Source organism: Bos mutus, chromosome 24, assembly GCF_027580195.1.
Source record: "Bos mutus isolate GX-2022 chromosome 24, NWIPB_WYAK_1.1, whole genome shotgun sequence".
Taxonomy (NCBI): Eukaryota; Metazoa; Chordata; class Mammalia; order Artiodactyla; family Bovidae; genus Bos; species Bos mutus.
This window is the reverse complement of record NC_091640.1, coordinates 4245923-4262940: the sequence shown is the minus strand read 5'-3', so window position 1 is coordinate 4262940 and position 17018 is coordinate 4245923. Positions and strand designations below refer to the sequence as shown.

The 17018-nt window shown below is 45.5% G+C and overlaps 1 protein-coding gene across 1 annotated transcript in view; it reads right to left on the bottom strand.

Annotated features, from left to right (window-relative positions):
• Positions 1-12833, bottom strand: part of CYB5A (cytochrome b5 type A) — a 33660-nt gene extending 20827 nt beyond the window's left edge. The window contains exon 1 of the mRNA XM_005904308.3: positions 12580-12833. Within this exon, the coding sequence (XP_005904370.1) occupies positions 12580-12708 (129 nt within the window). The 5' untranslated portion in view covers positions 12709-12833. The remainder of the gene's footprint in view (positions 1-12579) is intronic.
• Positions 12834-17018: the final 4185 nt, after the last annotated feature.

The following is a 17018-nucleotide window of genomic DNA, read 5'->3' as shown; positions in this document are numbered from 1 at the left end:
CCAGACCCTGCAAACTCAAGTCCAGTAACAAACCCCAAACCCCAAAAGACCCCTTCTTTCCATCCTGCCTTTCAAGAGATTTCCGCGGAATAATTAACTGACTTGATCCTACTGAGCCACAGAACCAATGACAAGAGTTCACAGAAACAACATATCGTAAGGACAAAGAACACTTTCTGCCTGAAACAATTCTTAAAGGTCAGCAGGATGAGGAGAGATAAGCAATGCAGCTGTGAGCTGCAAATATAATGCTATTAGTTTCTCTCCTCGAAAAAATGAAAAGAAAGCAAAATCATTCATGGTTACTTTTAGCATTGAGACAGGAAATGTGTGGCTCCAAATTTACCATGAATCAGAGGTAACTTGGCATAACTTGACATCGGTCAGTGTGCCTGGACCGATATTTTTAATTCTACCATCACTAAACATGTCTCAGTAGGAAATATAAGTGAGTTCACTGGAGACACAGCAACTCCTTTGGCCCCTGAAGGGAACGTTAAGTCCCTGATGGAGAGGTCATGATCTTGGACTAGAGGATGGGGCAGGGCACATCTGCCTCTGAGAGACAAGAGCAGGGGACACTGAGACATGGAGAGGGGCTGGAACACACACCACATGCCGCGTGAGCTGACTCAACCCAGCGTTCCCCGTAAGAACAAGCAAAGCCACTGAGGCTGAGAGCCCAGCGGCAGATGGGTCACGATCTAGAAGGGGCTGTTCCTCTGTTTCCTCTGGGATCCACCTGGACTTGGAACGGCCAGAAGATGAGAGGACAGGACAGGCGACGGCTGAGACCCAAGGCGGACAGAGAGGGGGCCTGAGGGCGGAACCAGTCCTCCTCAACACCAGATCCTCAGGCTGGTCTTTCCTTTTACAGCTAGCATAAAAAAAATTTTTTTTTAATGGCTACAGCAGGCAACTAGAGGTAAGAGAGAAATAAAACAAGCTGTCAGGAAATTATCCAAGCTAGAACAACAGCCATTCCACATTGATTTTCTAATATTTTACACTTATAAACTTCTACTTATTCATTCAATAAATATTTATTGTGCCAGCATTGTTCCGGTTGCTAGGATATAACCAGGGAATAAAGCAGAAAGAAACTCCTGTACTCACAAGTATACATTCCAGAGGAGGGCGACAGATAAGCCACAAACATGATAGGTAAATTATACAACATGTTAGAAGGTGATAGGGAAAAAGAGAAACCAGAGCAAGGTGGTGGGGTCAGGAACGCAGGGGGCTGGGGAGATGGCCAGTGGGAAACAGAGGTCAGGAGAGGCCTCTCAGAGCAGGTGAAGGAGGAAGCCTGCTGGGATCTGGGGGATAACTTTCCATATGGGGGGAGGGGTCCTGACAAGTTCACAGAAGAGCAAGGGCATCAGCATGTGTGATGCAGGATGTGCCGGCAGCCAGAGGAGACACCAGAGACAGAAACAGGTGCAACTGGGTGCCAAGTGACGCAGGGCCTTGGAGATGCCTTGGTGGTGGTGGTGTATTCACTCAGTCGTGTCTGACTCTTCGCAACTCCATGAACTGCAGCCCACCAGGCTCCTCTGTGCATGGGATTTCCCAGGCAAGAATCCTGGAGCGGGTTGCCATTTCCTTCTCCAGGGGACCCTCCCAACCCAGGGATCGAACCCGCATCCCTTGTGTCTCCTGCAGCAGCAGGTGGATTCTATAGCACTGAGCCACTGGTTGCTTTGTTCCCTTTTTATTGCTGAGTGGTATTCCCTCCATGCATCAACCAGTCTAACCAGGAACCCACCAAGGAACATGTGAGCTATTTCCAGTTGGGGTATTCCCTCCACAATCTACCAGTCTAATCAGGAACCCAATGAGGAACATGTGAGCTGTTTCCAGTTTGGGGCTTTACAAGTAAAGCTGCCAGCCCAACAGCCATTCTGTATCTATTGTCTGACATTGTTTATACTTATCGACTTTTAATTATTCATTCAATTAATCAGTGTCAACTCCTCTTTCTGTGCCAGCATTGTTCTAGTTGCTGGGATCTGCATATAGGCTTTTATGTGGATGTAAGTTTTCCTTTCTCTAGGACTACTGTCAAGGAGGCCTACTGCTGGGTCACATAGTAAGTCTACATTTAGCATAGATTTTAAAATGTGTACACTGATTCCAATGTGTCTGTATCACTCTGTATTCTCACTAGCAATGCAAGACCAGTTTAGGATTTCCACGTCCTCACCGGCATCCGGGTTACCTGGAGTTTTTTTTTGTTTACTGTAGCCAATCTAACAGGTATGTTGTAGTAGCTGTGGTTTTAATTTGCATTTCCCTAACAGCCACTGACGGAGAAGGCAATGGCACTCCACTCCAGTACTCTTGCCTGGAAAATCCCATGGACAGAGGAGCCTGGTAGGCTGCAGTCCATGGGGTCGCTAAGAGTTGGACATGACGGAGCGACTTCACTTTCACGCACTGGAGAAGGAAATGGCAACCCACTCCAGTGTTCTTGCCTGGAGAATCCCAGGGACGGCAGAGCCTTGTGGGCAGCTGTCTCTGGGGTCGCAGAGTCGGACATGACTGAAGCGACTTAGCAGCAGCAGCAGCAACAGCTAGTGATGTTGGACATCTTTTCACGTTGACATTTGCCATTCATATGTCTTCTTGGAGGAAATGTCTGTTCAAGTCTTTTTCGCCATTCTTCTATTTGGATTATTTGTTTCCTTATTGTTGAGGTTAGAAAATTCTTTATATATTCTAAATATATCTTCTGTCAGATATGAGATTAGAAAAAGATTTCTCCTGGTCAATGCCTCTGTCATTTCATTCTCTTAACAGCGTCTTTTAAAGAACAGAAGTTTTTCATTTTTATGAAGTCAAATTTATCCACTTTTTCTTTTATGAATCATGCTTTCCCTGTTATGTCTAAGAACTCTTTGCCTAATCGTAAGTCTCTTGAAAGTTTTAAAAATTTTATACTTAGATCTATGATCTACCTGGGGTTAATTTTTGTACAAAGTGTGATGTTTGGGTCAAGATTTATATTCTTGACTACTGATGTCCAATTGTTCCAGCACCATTTGTTAAAAAGGCTGTCCTTCCTGCATCAGATTGCTTTTGCATTTCCGTCAAAAGTCAAAAGCATCCGTGTGCATCTATTTCTGGTTTCTCTACTCTGTTCCACTGATCTGTGTACATGTCTCTCTGACCAGCACCACACTTTTTTGATTATTGCAGCTATATCCAAAGTTGTAAACTGAGTGGTGTAATTAGCCCCTGAAGATGTTTAAACAGGAAAGGGACATGATCTGACGTCTTTAAATAGCACTCGACTATAAGACAGTAAAAGTCAGGGGCGAAGGCCGCCAAGCGGGAGGTGATGGTGCTCAGAGCCGGGAGACAGCACAGGGGAGAAGACAGACCAGTCAGATCTGACTTCATTGTAAAAGCTGAGCACACAGAATGTTCTGGGGAAAGTGCGGGTGTGAGAGAGACAAAAGGATCAGACAGGACGCAAACAGATGGGCCTGTCATCACTGAGATGGGGAAGGTGCCAGTGGAGCACACCGTGAGAGGAAAGGTCAGCTCGGTCTTTAACACGCTGGGTCTGAGAAGCGTGTCAGAGATCCGAGAGCAGACATGAAGGGGGTTTCGGATGCAAGAATCCAGAGTGTAGGAGGGAGGGAGGTCTCTGTAACCTAGAGGTAGAAATCCAGGAGCTGTCAGCACAGCTGAAGTCGTGACCCTGGCTGAGTCAGCAGAGCCAAAGTGGAAAACACAGAGCCCGGGACTCTCTGACACTGCAGGCTGAGGCAGGAAATCCCTGTGTCAGGAAGAGACACTGGGCGGTGACCTGCAGTGTGTGATGAAGGAGGGCGCACCAGGCAGAGGGAAGCCGCACGAAGTCTCTGGGCAGAAACAAGCCCCGCTTGTTAGGGACACAGAAAGGCATGGAGGGCGAGGTGGTGGTAATGCAACAGCTGAGGTTCCTGCACCAGGAGAGGGGCGGCACCTTATTCTACATGCACTGGGAAGAGAAACGACAGTCTGTTTCCAGAAAATGAAGCTCTTTACGTCCTTCCAGAAATTATATCCTTTCATATAATAACAACCTAATAATTATCTGAACTGAAAACTCATAAAGCAACAACCAATGTGATGAAAGTGAAAGTGTGAAAATGTTAGTCACCCAGTCATGTCTGACTCTTTGTGACCGTACGGACTGTAGCTCGCCAGGCTCCTCTGTCCACGGAATTCTGCAGGCAAGAATACTGGAGTAGGCGGCCAGTCCCTTCTCCAGGGGATCTTCCTGACCCAGGGATTGAAACTGGGTCTCCCGCATTGCAGGCAGATTCTTTACTGACTGAGCCACGAGGGTTGCAGGACACGTGCTCTGAAGGGGAAGACAGTCTAAGAACTAGAGTCATAAGAAAGGAGGATGAAGACAGGAAATGGCATGAAGGAAGGAGGGAGAGGCCTGCCCGAGGCGCCCAGGAGCCACGTGTGTGTGGGGGAGGCGCTGGCAGTCAAGGAAACACGGTGCCACCCAGAGCACAGAGGATCAGCAAGCGGGTGGGAGGGGCGGGCAGGGTGTCCACTGAACCCACAGAAGGGCTTTATCAGAGCAGAAGCCGCATCCGATTTCCATGCAGGACAAGCCCTTCCAGGCCAGTTATTTAAGAGGGCGTCCAGAGAACAACAATAACCCTCTGCACCCGAGCCCAGCAATCTCCTTCCTGACTGAAATTATACGGCTTCTTAAGATCATCCTGAAGTCATCTGTGTGAGGAACAAATCCTAACACGAGGAGTCATCCTTGAAGACTCCCCCAGAATCTACTAAAAAACTCCCCTGAGGAAACCTGGAACGGCTGGTTTCGCCACCTTCTAGAAGGCGACACTGTAAAATGACAGCAGGGGTGGAGAGAAAAGCACACTTTTGCCTTTTGCCTTACAAAGGTTTTCTTTTTATTCTTTCACGACTTTCCTTCACTTTCTCCCTGCTTCCTACGGAGAACGCCGGGATGGCGGTTGCTGCGGAGGAAATCTCAAGCAAATAACAGCGACTGTGTACCACCTGGATGGCTCTTTTCCTTTAAAGCTGTACTAGTTACCTTAGTCCTCACACCCTAATCACAGAATTAGCAAAATCCCTGAGTCCTAGTCCCAGATTTAAACCCTGGCTGGATCGTCACTGGTGGAATGTCTTGAGCAGGTTACTGAACATTCCAAGCCACCTTTTTCTATCCTTTAAAAAGGTGAATACCACGACCACCACCACCACCAACCTGCTTTAAAAAGGTGAATGCCACGACCACCGCCACCACCAACCTGAAAAGATGGTTTCGAGGAGTAAAAGTATCAGTGTGAAGGAGGGGTGTACACACAAAGAGCATTTAGAGTTCTATCAAGCACACACTGAGGGTCAGCCAACGTTCGCAAAGTGTCCACTCCGTCACTGTTAACCCACTGAGGACTTCCACCAGGGGAAGGCGTGTGACTAGCATGACTTAACGCTTTCTGAGAGCAGGCTGGATCTGTTTGGTGTCCTGGCCAGTTTGTGACAGAGTTGCATGAAGCTCAGTCAACAGCCTGCCCATGGTTAGCAAGAGCAGGCTCTCAAAGAAGCAGGTAGACGCTGGACAGGCCAGGGCCTTCACCACAGAAGGGCCGCCGGTTGCTGGCCTGCACGCCAGGCACGGGGACGCCTGACACCTTAGGCAGTTAGGCCGCCCACTCCCTGAACCACGCAGCTTCCAGATCCTCCCAGCATCAGCACAGGCCACCTGCTCCCTGCCCAGCACAGACTGAGCCCCACCTCTCCAACTCACCCTCCTGGTCCCAGCTCACGACTCTGTGCAAGACACAAGCAGCTCTCAAATAAACACAGGGAAGCAAATGTTTCCAAGAAAACCGACTTCAAAACTGTGGCTTTGAGCCACTGCTTCTTAAATCCTGAGCTAGTCTGCTGTTACCTCAGGCCAATACTTTGCTCCAATACTTTGGCCACCTGATGTGAAGAGCTGACTCACTGAAAAAGACCCTGGTGCTGGGAAAGACTGAGGCACAAGGAAAAGGGGGTGACAGAGGATGAGATGCTTAGATGGCATCACTGATTCAATGGACATGAGTTTGAGCAAGCTCTGGGAGATGGTGAATAACAGGGAAGGTTGATGTGCTGCAGTCCACGGGGTCCCTAAGAGTCGGACATGACTGAGTGACTGAACGACATACTTCTAGTGAATATTTGTATTTTGAACCATTTCTATTTACTGGCTAACACTGCAATTTCTGTATATGTGCTGCTGAAGCGAGCACATCATTGTAGATTCTGAGATGTGTTCCTACGAAGTAAATATTGGTCCTACCGCAGAACAAAAAGTAATTATGACACTTATTTCATAAGAAAACTTTAAGTGAAATATTAACATACTTTTCCAAGTGTTTTCACACACATTCTTCTTCCAGTGTTCACAAATCTGAAGTATAGGCAGGTGCAGGATATTCCCCACGGAGGAATGAAGAAAACGATTTAAAGTATTCACCTGCCTTGCCTGAGGTCACCTCAAAAATAATACTAGGACTAGATCTGGCTTTCCTCACCCCCAACCCCCCACAATACATCCCCATGAATGTCTAATGCGACAAGGGCTGTTCTGACTCCATGATAATAACTGGTACTTACTGGCTGTCTTCTGTGGCTTTCGAGGACTTTTAATAGATATCTGTACTAAGTAGAAATGACCATTATTTATTCTTTGACTTATCTAAACTGGCGGGCATAATCTGTTCTCCCTTAGTCAGAACTATCCATCTTAAAGATAAACAAAAACCAGAAGTCAACAATGTTAAATGTTTGATTTTTTTCTTTTTACTGTTTCAAAACAAAGTAGCCTCACAAGCACTCTTGGGCCCTCTTCTCAAAAGCACCAGAAAGTTCCACAGACACAAGCAGAAACTATACAGGAGGCCCTGCCCTCAGGCTCACACCACCATGTGAGCTGAGGCTCTGATGCCCGTTTACCAAGAAGCCTACGCTACCTTTACCACCAGGGCTCCCTTTTTATTTTCCGCCTAAGGATTTCACATTTTCTGAGTTCTACTTACTAAACTACATATGTTGAATAATAATAACCTTTCTGTTTCATACTCAAAGACATAGTTGCAACTGTAGCTTTTTAATAGTATAAGATTCAGAGTATTATCAAACTTCCTTGAAGAAAGGCAAAGGCATTTCGGATTTTAGTACTAAATATGACAGTCCTACCAAGGGTAAAGATGTAGGGTCTTTTGTGTTTTTCAAAATTAAAGACACTGAGTTGTAAGCACCCACACCCACACTCTGTTCCTGGACCCCCCAGGCCTGGAACCATTTGCCTCTGCAAAGTGGGTAGCCATATTCGAGGAAAAATCACAGAAAGTAAGTCCCTAAAACAAAAACTGCTATAAAGTACACTGCCTAAGACTCCAAAAGCAGAAATGAGTCGGGGACCGATAGCTCCGTGAGGCAGAAGCTGTGAAAGGACATCTAAGGTGCAGAAACAGAGCACCAGAGCCCCAAGCTCACCAGAAAACATTCTGTAGAAATGTTTCCATTTTGATCATATAAAGGAAGGGGTGCAACTTGACACTAAGTATTATGCTTCTTAATATTTTTCAAGATGCTTGTTTTACAAATGAAACATGTAATGACTTGAACTGAAAGCAATATTACTGCAATCTATTAAGTCATACTTTCTTCTCCTACAGTACTGGTAAAACCTGGATAAATGCTATTGCCTCAGCTGCAGAAAGGGGAAAGCAAATCATTTCTCTCCCTGGCCCCAAAGTTCTATAATCATTAACCTTGCTAACAACACAATCAGAAATGACAAGACTCAACTTCACAAATATGAATTCAAAAACTAGAAATCAGAATTGAAAAAACACAAACCACCTTTTTCAAAATACGTGGGCAATGAGGCTCACAATGTGGTAGCCAGTGTCAGATAGTAACTGAACACCTGCTGCTATTCAGATTGCCAGCAAACGCGAGCCAGTCTTCCCTCTCAGGTGTCTCCTCTTCTCTGGAAAACAAAACAGCCTTATAAGACTATTATTCCTGGAGATGGAGCTCAATGCACAACTTAGAAGCTTCACTGGTATTCTTGACCAGACGGTATAACTTTCGTAACACTCTCTTGTTTCAACTCAGTGTCATGTGCCAAATTTACACCTTCACCTACAATCTCATATTCTCACTCAGCTACGTATGGTGCTACAGAATCCATGCCCGTCCGTGACTTGCGCAGGTACAGGGGTTTGCATTCACTGTGCAGACCACACGCTTGCTGTCGTGCTGTTTGTTTAGCCAGCATTATTTTAATTCTTATCTTAACCCTTAGAAATTGGTACCATTGTCATCCTGCTGTTTTACATTAAATAAGGCACATGAGGGACAGAGAGCACAGGCACAGACTAGGACTCCCTTCCACGCATCGCAGTACATACTTTCTCAACTGGAATGCACACGTGCCTATAAAGCTATGATATATAAGGAGATCTAGCCCATAAAGACTGAAAGTCCACTTTAGCGGTAGGAAGGCAAAAAACAAAAAACAAACTTCTTTCATATTTGGGTAAATTAGGGAGAGCAAAATATTCTTTGATGGAACTAAGTGGTAAAGAATCCGCCTGTCAGAGCAGGAGACGCGAGATACAGTTTTAATCCCTGGATTGAGAAGATCCCCTGGAGGAGGAAATGGCAACCCACTCCAGTATTCTTGCCTGGACAACTCCATGGACAGAGGAGCCTGGCGGGCTATGGTCCATGGGGTCACAAAAGAGTTGGACGGAGAGACTTAGCAACTGAACACACACACAGAGAATATTCTTTAGTTAGCATGCAGAACTTTGATGAATTTCTGGAGTTTTAAATGACAAAGAAAGGGAGCAGGGCAAGCAGGGAGAAACAGATCTGCCGGGCTCTTTGTTTCAGAAGAAGGGATGGAATTAAACAGCACTGGAATAATAAAGTGATGGAACAGGAGGAATCTAGAAGAAGTGAAACACCAGCAGGGCACCCTGCAGGTCTCTGAATGAGATGTGTGTTTAAGATGCAGGAAGTCACGGGGAATCTTAGGATGGCTGTGCTAGGGGGCAGGAAGCCAGAGACTGACACGGCATTAATCAGAGATGGATACAGAAGGGAAACCAGTGGTAACAGCAAATAGAACAGCTGGCCCCTCCAAGGTTCTGGGAAGGCCGGCCTGCCGATGACCAGCTCGAGCAGGCTGGTGAGCCTCTCTCCTCGCTGCATGCCTTCACCCTTCTGAGAGCTCCCACTGCACAGCCACTGTCCTGGTTCTTACCTTAACCCAGACCAGGTCTGGGAGCCCATCTGTTACCACTGACATTAGGCCCCACTCACCAGAGCCCAAGCCTGACACCTCACACAGCCACTCTGGGTCTACTCCCCATCACTGAACCAGACTCTGGCTGATGGAGCACAGCTTTCTGTGCTTAAATCCCCGCCCATTGCATTGTTTACTGTGTTATTCCTGCTTCCTCAAACGGAAGCTTTTGAGAATAGAAATGGTATCTCTTTCCTCTCAGGTTCCACAGTCTCCATGATAAGAACTCAGCAGATTCTGGACCACTGATCAAAAGGAACAGTGTTAGTACCAGAGGGTAGTGGTATTCCAAACTCAAGTTAAGGTAGGCTAATTTTTTTTTTTAATTGGAGGATAACTGCTTTTTGATGTTGTGTTGGTTTCTGCCACACAGTGATGTGAATCAGTCATAGTATACATATGTCCCCTCCCTGTTGAACCTCCCTACCACCTCCCACCTCATCCTCTAGGTTATCACAGAGCACAGGTTTGAGCTTCCTGTGTCAAAGAGCAAATGCCCACTGGCCATCTACTTTACATATGGTGATGTGCATGTTTCAAGCGGCTCTCTCAGCCTGTCCCGCTCTTTCCCATTCCCGAGTGCCCACAAGTCTGGTGTCTGTCTGTGTCTCCATTCCTTCCCTGCAAACAGGTTCACCAATACCACTTTCAAGATTCCATATATACATATATATATATATGCATTAATATACAGTGTTTGTTTTTCTGACTTACTTTGCTCTGTATAACAGGCTCTAGGTTCATCCACCTCACTAGAACTGACTAAAATGCGTTATAGGTAGGTAATACTCTCTGAAAGAGCACTTTACCAAGTAGCAATTAAGAAAAGTTTGGTATACATGAAACGCTAAAAATTTGTTTTTATTTATCTCACTACAAACAGTAGTTTTGAGTTACCTAGCTACAAGTATTAGTTATCAAATATTAGTGATAAATGTGATTCATCACATTTTTTTTCTTGAGAGATGTTCTCCCCAAGCTCCTTTTAAAGAGGGTCTTAAAAACTGAGTGAGAAACAGAATCTGCTGTCAGCTGATTCACCCACTGAACAGCTGGTCTGCATCTCTTCCGGTTTTGTTTAGAAACTTTGTGCAATTCCTTTTCTGCCTCATAAGAATGAAATATAAGAGTAAATGGTTTATAGTACAGTTTAATAATCTCTTATCTTCTGAGAAATGTTCCATAAAAAAAGCCATGCAAGATATACCTTAGGGCAGTGATTCTTGACTGGGAGTGACTTTGTTATCCCCAAGGGAACATTTGACAAGAGTTGGAGACATTTTTGGTTGTCTTGCGGAAGGGGGTGAGGGGGTGGAGATGATACTGACATCTGGTGAGCGAGACAGTAATGAACACGACAGACCCCACAAAAAAGAAAAAATGTCAAATGCTTCATCAAATAAAATATCCTGGTGGCTCAGACGGTAGAGTCTGCCTGCCGTTCGGGAGACCCGGGTTCAATCCCTGTGTCAGGAAGATTCCCTGGAGAAGGAAATGGCAACCCACTCCAGTACTCTTGCCTGGAAAATTCCATAGATGGAGAGCCTGGCGGGCTATGGTCCATGGGGTCGCAAAGAGTCGGACACAACTGAGCGACTTCACTTTCACTTTTTCACTTGATAAATACTATTTTATAGACACCAATAAAGTATGTACACATTGGATTTTAAAATCCCACAATTATACATACCCTGGGAATGGGGATGGAACAGTTTTAAGTAGACATCTGGCATCAATTAGGCCTGATGTTATGATACAAGATTGTTCAAGAAATTCTAATAGCAAATAAGCTCTGTCGCTCAGCAGAAGGGATAGGACAGATCTGACCCTCTGCTATAAACCACTCTTGACCACATCAAGACACTATTTTACCTTCTGGTACATCACCTGGTAACAATTTAACAGTAAAATATGTTACTAATAAACAACTTCAACCTTTAAAAAAATTAAGCATTCTCTGCAAAACAAATGTCTTTTGATACAAATTGTGATCCAGCTCAGATCAGGCCTCTATCTTCATTTTTCTCACAAACTATGTAAAGAATTCCCATCACTAAACATTCCCATTTATTGTCTGGGGGAATGAAGGAGAGTGTTACATGTTGACAGAAAACAACAAAATTCTGTAAAGCAATTATCCTTCAATTAAAAATAAATTTAAAAAAGAAGGAGGGGATGTATGTATACATATAGCTGATTCACTTGGTTGTACAGCAGAGACTAACACAACATTGTAAAGCAATTATACTCCAATAAAAAATTGTTTAAAAAAAATTTTATGACTGAACCCCGCCCTCACACACACACACACAAAGTAGCAAACAAAAACCCCTTAGAATTTATTGCAAAAAAGTATAATCAATGCAAAGAATCAAGGCTAAGGATTGCTTTCCTCTAAGTTACCCAGCTACTTTACAATTCCCAAAGCTGCCTAAGGGTGAAGTCGCACTGGCTCTTTTCACTTGTCTGTCCCTCCCCCCTTCCTCACTGCCACTCGCCCCTCACCCCCGACCCCCACCCCAGCCGCTCGCAGGAGTCCAGGACTGCGCCTCACTGAAGTCAGCACTGGATACCTTAAATATCACTGGGCGCCTTCTAGGTGAACAGCAGGTGACTGGACGTGGATGGTGGAGTGGCACCGGCTCCAATTAGGAATCCACTCCAGGAATAATAAGTGGCACGACCCTGGTCCTAGATGAAGACCTGGCCTATGCAAACTCAAGATAAAAAGGACCTTCAAAAGTCCTCCCTGGTTGCGCCCTCAATTCCACGTGCGACTTTGCTCCCCACTAAGTGCGAAGCGCGGCTCTCCCACCTGCCCGCGCAGGGTCCGGGGAATCTGCTCCCGCCCCATGAGGGCGTGCCGCGGTCTGCCAAACTGGCTCACCTGGCCGCAGCACCTATGCACCTCCGGTCGCCCCCAGGTGTTCGCACACGAAGGTGCAGCCTCCGGGGACAAACACGCGGGCGCACAGACTCAAGGGTACAAACTCGGGGTCCGCTCCCAGGTGTGCACTCAGGCAGCGCGCACACAGAGGGAGGCAGAGACACAGGCGTGTGGATGAGGGGAGTGCTCCCAAGTGTGCAGAGCCCGGTGCTCCCGCGCGGGTGAGCACACTCAGGTGTGCACGAGGAGTCGTGCGCAGATCAATCCTGCCCCGCAAGGTAAGTCTCGGCAGGGAGCCCCGCAAGCCCCGATCGGCATCCTGCCTCCATCAACTCACCTCCTCCAAAAATTTGGTCAAATCGTACACTTTGTAGTGCAGGATCAGCCAGGTGCTCTTGCTGTTGTTGTGCTTCTGGATCTCTTCCAGGGTGTAGTACTTAACGGCTTTGCTGGACTCCTCGGCCATTTCTTAACTCAGCGAGCCTAAGGCCCTAAAGGCAGCAGGAGAGCTGGACGGAGAAGAGCGGGCGTCTCTGCGAACTCGTCCTGGGACATTCCCCGCTGCCCGGCTCGGCTCCGCTCCTGAGGAGGGCTGCCCGCACGGAGGAGGGGAGCGGCCGAAGCACGGCCTCTGATGATTGGCCAGAATTCCTGTCGCTCAAGGGCCCCGCCCCCGCCCGACGCTCTCCACCAACCCGGCGGGCCCCGCCCAGTGAGCGGGTGTTGATTGGCTGCAGAAGATGCCCTTCACAATCACTGTTAAGGAGAGCGCGGGGGGGCGGGGTTTACTCGCGTCTGCGCCGAAGGCGGTGGCCCGGGGTCAGAGCGTCCGGGATCGCGTGGACCAGACCGGGTGACCAGCGCAGAGTCCACCTTGTGCAAGGCAGCGACCCTACATCAAAATCGCCGCGGTTTCCCAATCCGGTCAGACCTGGGCGTTCGTTAATTTGTAACAGAGTCCTTCCGCAGCGAGTGTAGGCGTTCACTGCGAGGCTGAGCGATGCAGAGCAACCTGGTGGACGTGGCCGGACGAGTGTGCTGCCCGGAGCAGGGCTCTGTGACTGCCTGGCCCATCCCCTCCCGCCCCAGAACTAACCCATTCTCTCAAGAGAAAAAAAGAACAAAACAAAACCCGGAAACTGTTCCAAAAAAGCAAAAGCGGCCTCAAGTGTAGGTTCTGAGGACGTCGGTGGCTCTGAAGTTATTCTTTCTTCACCCCTGACTAGGCGAGTACTTGTATTAGTGTCTTATGTCTTTTCTCACCAATATATTGTTTAAGGTAAATTCTAAATGATTGATAGCTCTTGGAATAGAGTCTGGAGCAGGGCCTCCCCAGCTGAGCATCCATAGGAAGATTTACAAATGTTCCATTTTTAAAAGGCGGGGGAGAGAATTCCAGCACGTTAAAAAAAAAAAAAAAGACTATGATTTTTGTTAAGGCCTTTTTCAGCAATGGTATTTACTTCCAAAAAGAACGACACAGTGGATTACACATGTAGGTCATCCTCCAGGAAACAGCACAGTTCTTTCCACTCGCTGCTGCTAGTGTTGGTTTCCTACCCCCTTGCTTACCTCCTCCGTAGGAATGCAAGGCCAAGAAGACAAGTTCCCAAACATTCCAAATACTCTTTATCCATTTCACATGATGGAATGCTTTGGTTTTCAAATACTGCACCAGCCTTGCATCTCTGGAATAAGCCCTACTTGCTTATGATATGTAATTCTTTTTGTTTTTTTCCAATGTGCTTTTTAAAAAAATTACAAAGGAGGCAAAAATATACAATGGAGAAGAGATAGTCTGTTTACAAGTGGTGCTGGGAAAACTGGTCAACCACCTGTAAAAGAATGAAACTAGAACACTTCGTAACACCATAACAAAAATAAACTCAAAATGGATTAAAGATCTAAATGTAAGACCAGAAACTATAAAACTCTTAGAGGAAAACATAGGCAGAACACTCTCTGACATAAATCACAGCAAGATCCTCTGTGATCCACCTCCCAGAATAATGGAAATAAAAACAAAAATAAATAAATGGGACCTAATTAAACTTAAAAGCGTTTGCACAACAAAGGAAACTACAAGCAAGGTGAAAAGGCAGCCTTCAGAGTGGGAGAAAATAATAGCAAACAAAGTAACTGACAAAGAATTAATCTCCAAAATATACAAGCAACTCATGCAGCTCAATACCAGAAAAATAAATGACCCAATCAAAAAATGGGCCAAAGAACTAAACAGACATTTCTCCAAAGAAGACATACAGATGGCTAACAAACACATGAAAAGATGCTCAACATCACTCATCATCAGAGTAATGCAAATCAAAACCACAATGAGGTACCATTTCACGCCCATCAGAATGACTGCCATCAAAGAGTCTACAAACAATAAATGCTGGAGAGAGTGTGGAGAAAAGGGAACACTCTTACACTGTTGGTGGAAATGCAAACTAGGACAGCCACTGTGAAGAACAGTGTGGAGATTCCTTAAAAAAAAAACAAAAACAAAATAGAACTGCCATACAACCCAGCAATACCACTGCTGGGCATACACATCAAGGAAACCAGAATTGAAAGAGACATATGTACCCCAATGTTCACTGCAGCACTTTACAATAGCTAGGACACAGAAGCAACCTAGGTGTCCATTGGCAGACAAATGGATAAGGAAGTTGTGGCACATATACATAATGGAATATTACTCATCTATAAAAAAGAATGCATTTGAGTCGGTTCTAATGAGGTGGATGAAACTGGAGCCTATTATACAGAGTGAAGTAAGTCAGAAAGAGAAACAGCAATACAGTATATTAATGCATATATATGGAATTTAGAAAGACAGTAACAATGACCCTATATGGAAGACAGCAAGAGAGACACAGATGTAAAGAACAGACTTTTGGACTATGCAGGAGAAGGCAAAGGTGGCACGATAAGAGAGAATGGTATTGAAACATGTATATTACCATATGTAAAACAGATTACCAGTACAAATTCAATGCATGGTGCAGGGCACCCAAATCCGGTGCTCTGGGACAATCCAGACGGATGGGGTGGAGAGGGTGTGGAGGGGGGTTCAGGATGGTGGGACACATGTACACCCAGGGTTGATTCATGTCGATGTATGGCAAAACCCACCATATATTGTAAGTAAGTAGCCTCCAATTAAAATAAATAATTTAAAATAATAAATTTTTAAAAAGTATAATTTACAGTGTTGTTGGTTTACTGATTTGTTTCCAAGAGCTCACTTCTGCTGCTACTGCTACTGCTGCTGCTGCTGCTGCTAAGTCGCTTCAGTCGTGTCCGACTCTGTGCGACCCCATAGACGGCAGCCCACCAGGCTCCTCCGTCCCTGGGATTCTCCAGGCAAGAACACTGGAGTGGGTCGCCATTTCCTCCTCCAGTGCATGAAAGTGAAAAGTGAAAGTGAAGTCGCTCAGTTGTGTCCGACTCTAGCGACCCCATGGACTGCAGCCTACCAGGCTCCTCCGTCCATGGGATTTTCCAGGCAAGAGTACTGGAGTGGGGTGCCATGGCCTTCTCCAGAGCTCACTTCTGGCGTCTGATTTTCTCCACTGTTTTTCTTTTTTCTTTTTTGGTCACTGATTTCTGCTCCTGATCGAGTCTTTCCTTCTGCTTGCTTTGGGTTTCTTTTTTTTCCTAGTTTCTTGAGGTGAGAGTTTAGATTATTGAATTGGGATTTTTCCTGTTTTGAAATACATGTATGTAGTGTTATAACTGTCCTAAATGCTTTAAAAACAGTAAATCAGGCTATGTATACCATTACCCTAACAGTTCCCAGGTCTGCTGAATCTCCGCATGACTCTGGCAGAGCAGTGTGTCAGTGACAACTGCCTCTATAATCCAATGTCAAGACTGTTTCAGATTTCAGTGCCAGTTCCGAATAACTCCAGAAGTGATTAAAACAAAACTTTGGTGCCAGTGACCTGGATCCTATTCCTGGTTTAGTAACTTACCAGATGCATGACTATGACCTAATCAGTTAACTCTCTAAGCCACTGCTTATAAAATGTTTAGCCAGGGTCTGGCACAAAGAAAGCAATCAACAGATTTTAGCAAATGCTATTATCAAACAAGACTTCCTTACTTTAAAACACTGGTATAAGGAAACATCCTACATGGCAAGTGCTCCGAGGTGATGTGTGTGCACTTCAGTTGTGACCAACTCTGTGCGACCCATAGACTGCAATTCCCCCAGCTCCTCTGTTCATGGGATTCTCCAGGCAAGAATACTGGAGTGGGATGCCATTTCCATCTCCACCAAGGTGAAGTAAATTTAGGCAAATTTAGAAACAAATCTAAGAAATTAAAAGGAATACAGATATTTACAAACTTCCTGATGTTCCCTCCAGCAAAGACATTTTAATAAACATTTAGAAAACCAACTCTACTCCTGAAGTTCCTCAGGTGAAATATACTGTAGTAGAAGTTCACTCTTCTACTAAGAAGCAAAAATAAGCAAATATCATTACAGTTTTTATTCCTTTTCTACTTCCTCCTGCCACTCAAGCACAAGACACACTTCAGCAGCTCTTTACTTCCCATTGACACATCATTATATTTGCTAAACCATAGAAAGCAGGTTCCCTTGACAAATGGGCACTCTACAAAGATGGACTCCAATTCAAATTATCTACATGGATAATTTGCATTAAACCTATGTCTTTTAAATACGTTAGCATAGGTTAGCTGTTCCCTTCTAAAAATATCTATTTCTCTAGTATACATGTCCTATGTAGTTGATTTCCAAAC